The sequence below is a fragment of the Oxyura jamaicensis genome (assembly GCF_011077185.1).
Source record: "Oxyura jamaicensis isolate SHBP4307 breed ruddy duck chromosome 2 unlocalized genomic scaffold, BPBGC_Ojam_1.0 oxy2_random_OJ67445, whole genome shotgun sequence".
NCBI lineage: Eukaryota > Metazoa > Chordata > Aves > Anseriformes > Anatidae > Oxyura > Oxyura jamaicensis.
In genome coordinates, this window is record NW_023303352.1 from 1 (window position 1) to 1,405 (window position 1,405).

The 1,405-nt window shown below is 53.4% G+C and overlaps 1 protein-coding gene across 1 annotated transcript; it reads right to left on the reverse strand.

Moving 5' to 3' along the window:
- Nucleotides 1-448: 448 nt before the first annotated feature.
- LOC118156997 (feather keratin Cos1-1/Cos1-3/Cos2-1-like) lies at nt 449-1,251 on the reverse strand (the record flags this gene model as incomplete). The annotated part of the gene is made up of 2 exons (XM_035311252.1): nt 449-787; nt 1,151-1,251. Coding segments are annotated over 2 exons (428 nt in total), but the record flags the coding sequence as incomplete, so codon positions are not given.
- Nucleotides 1,252-1,405: the final 154 nt, after the last annotated feature.

The following is a 1,405-nucleotide window of genomic DNA, read 5'->3' on the forward strand; positions in this document are numbered from 1 at the left end:
GGACACACTCAGGGATGCTGAAAATGTTTATTGAATCTCAGGAGGGAAAAGAGGTGACTACAAGAAGAGGCCCTGAGAGTGGAGATCAGCAAGAGCCACCAAAATCTGTTCAGATTTTCCTATGGAAGACTTGCCACAGCGTATCTATCTAACTGGACCCACAAGTGGAGAGAGGCTTGCAGGTCACACCAGGTTGGTTTCTGGGGGCCCCACAGAGAGCTTTGAGGGCAGCAGAAGGCAACAAGGAAAAGAGAGAAAAAGAGTGAGTGAGTGGAAAGCAGAAAAGGTAGACACTGGCCATGCTGTCAGAGTAACCAGACTGGCACCATCCTGTCTGTCTTTACAGGACAAGTCAGAGATGGTCAGCTCCTCTTAAAAAAGCATCACGAAGTTCTGTTCTTCTGTCCAGCAGCATGTTCTGAGTTCCTGGGGTCCTGGTCTGGGGCACTGTCTGGCATCTTTAGCAGGGGCGGCAACAGTAGCGACTGGCAATACAGGAGAGGTCACAGCACCCGGAGTTGATGGGGACTCCGTCACAGCTGAGGATGCTGCCAACGGCAGCGGAGGTGGAAGATCCCACAACAGTGTTCTGCGGGAAGGAGCTGAGGATGGGGCCGGGCAGGGTCACCACCACAGGAGAAGGCTGGATAACAATGGTGGAGTTCTGGCACTGCCTGACGCAGGGCTCGTTGCAGCTGCTGGCCAGCGGGGTCGGGCCACAGGGCTGGCATGGCAGGCAGGGCTGGCACTTGTCGTAGCAGGACATGTCTGGGGGCAGGAGGTGCACCTGGGAGAGAGGGCAGGGAGGAAGCTCAACATGGGGACGCATGAGGAAAAGCCTGTCACCACACCATAACAGAACCAAGGTACAGGCTGTGAGCTGGAAGCTGTGCAGGGATGTGTGAGGGCTTTTTGGCCTCATCTTGCCAGGGCCCAAAAGGAGACACCGGAGATGATCTGGCTACAGACAAGGCCCTAGTCCAGAAGCAATTTTAATGCACACCCGGCATCCCTCTATGAGAAACCTGCTTCCCTCCTCCACAACCAGAAGCCCCAAGATTTGGCATAGATCAGAGCTGATTGTAGCTGAGAAGGCCATGGAGATGAGACCTGGGATAATGAGAGGGACAAGAAGGGGCTTCACACTCACCTGGTTCCCAAGGAGGAGAAGGCCAGAGAAGTGGATGAGGAAGCATGGAGCTGGGCTGGCTTTTATAGTGGACCTTAGCTGCCCCGTGTCCAGAGATATCCCTTGAAGCAGTGATTATTTCCTGACAAGCTCCTCTTGAATGCAAAACATCCCCCCTAATGATAGGGGCTGTGTATTTCCTTCCTGTGATGATGTTTTTCATTTCCTGCTTATGCTGTTTCACATTTATGTCGCCTTTTGAGTGGCAGGTAGGAA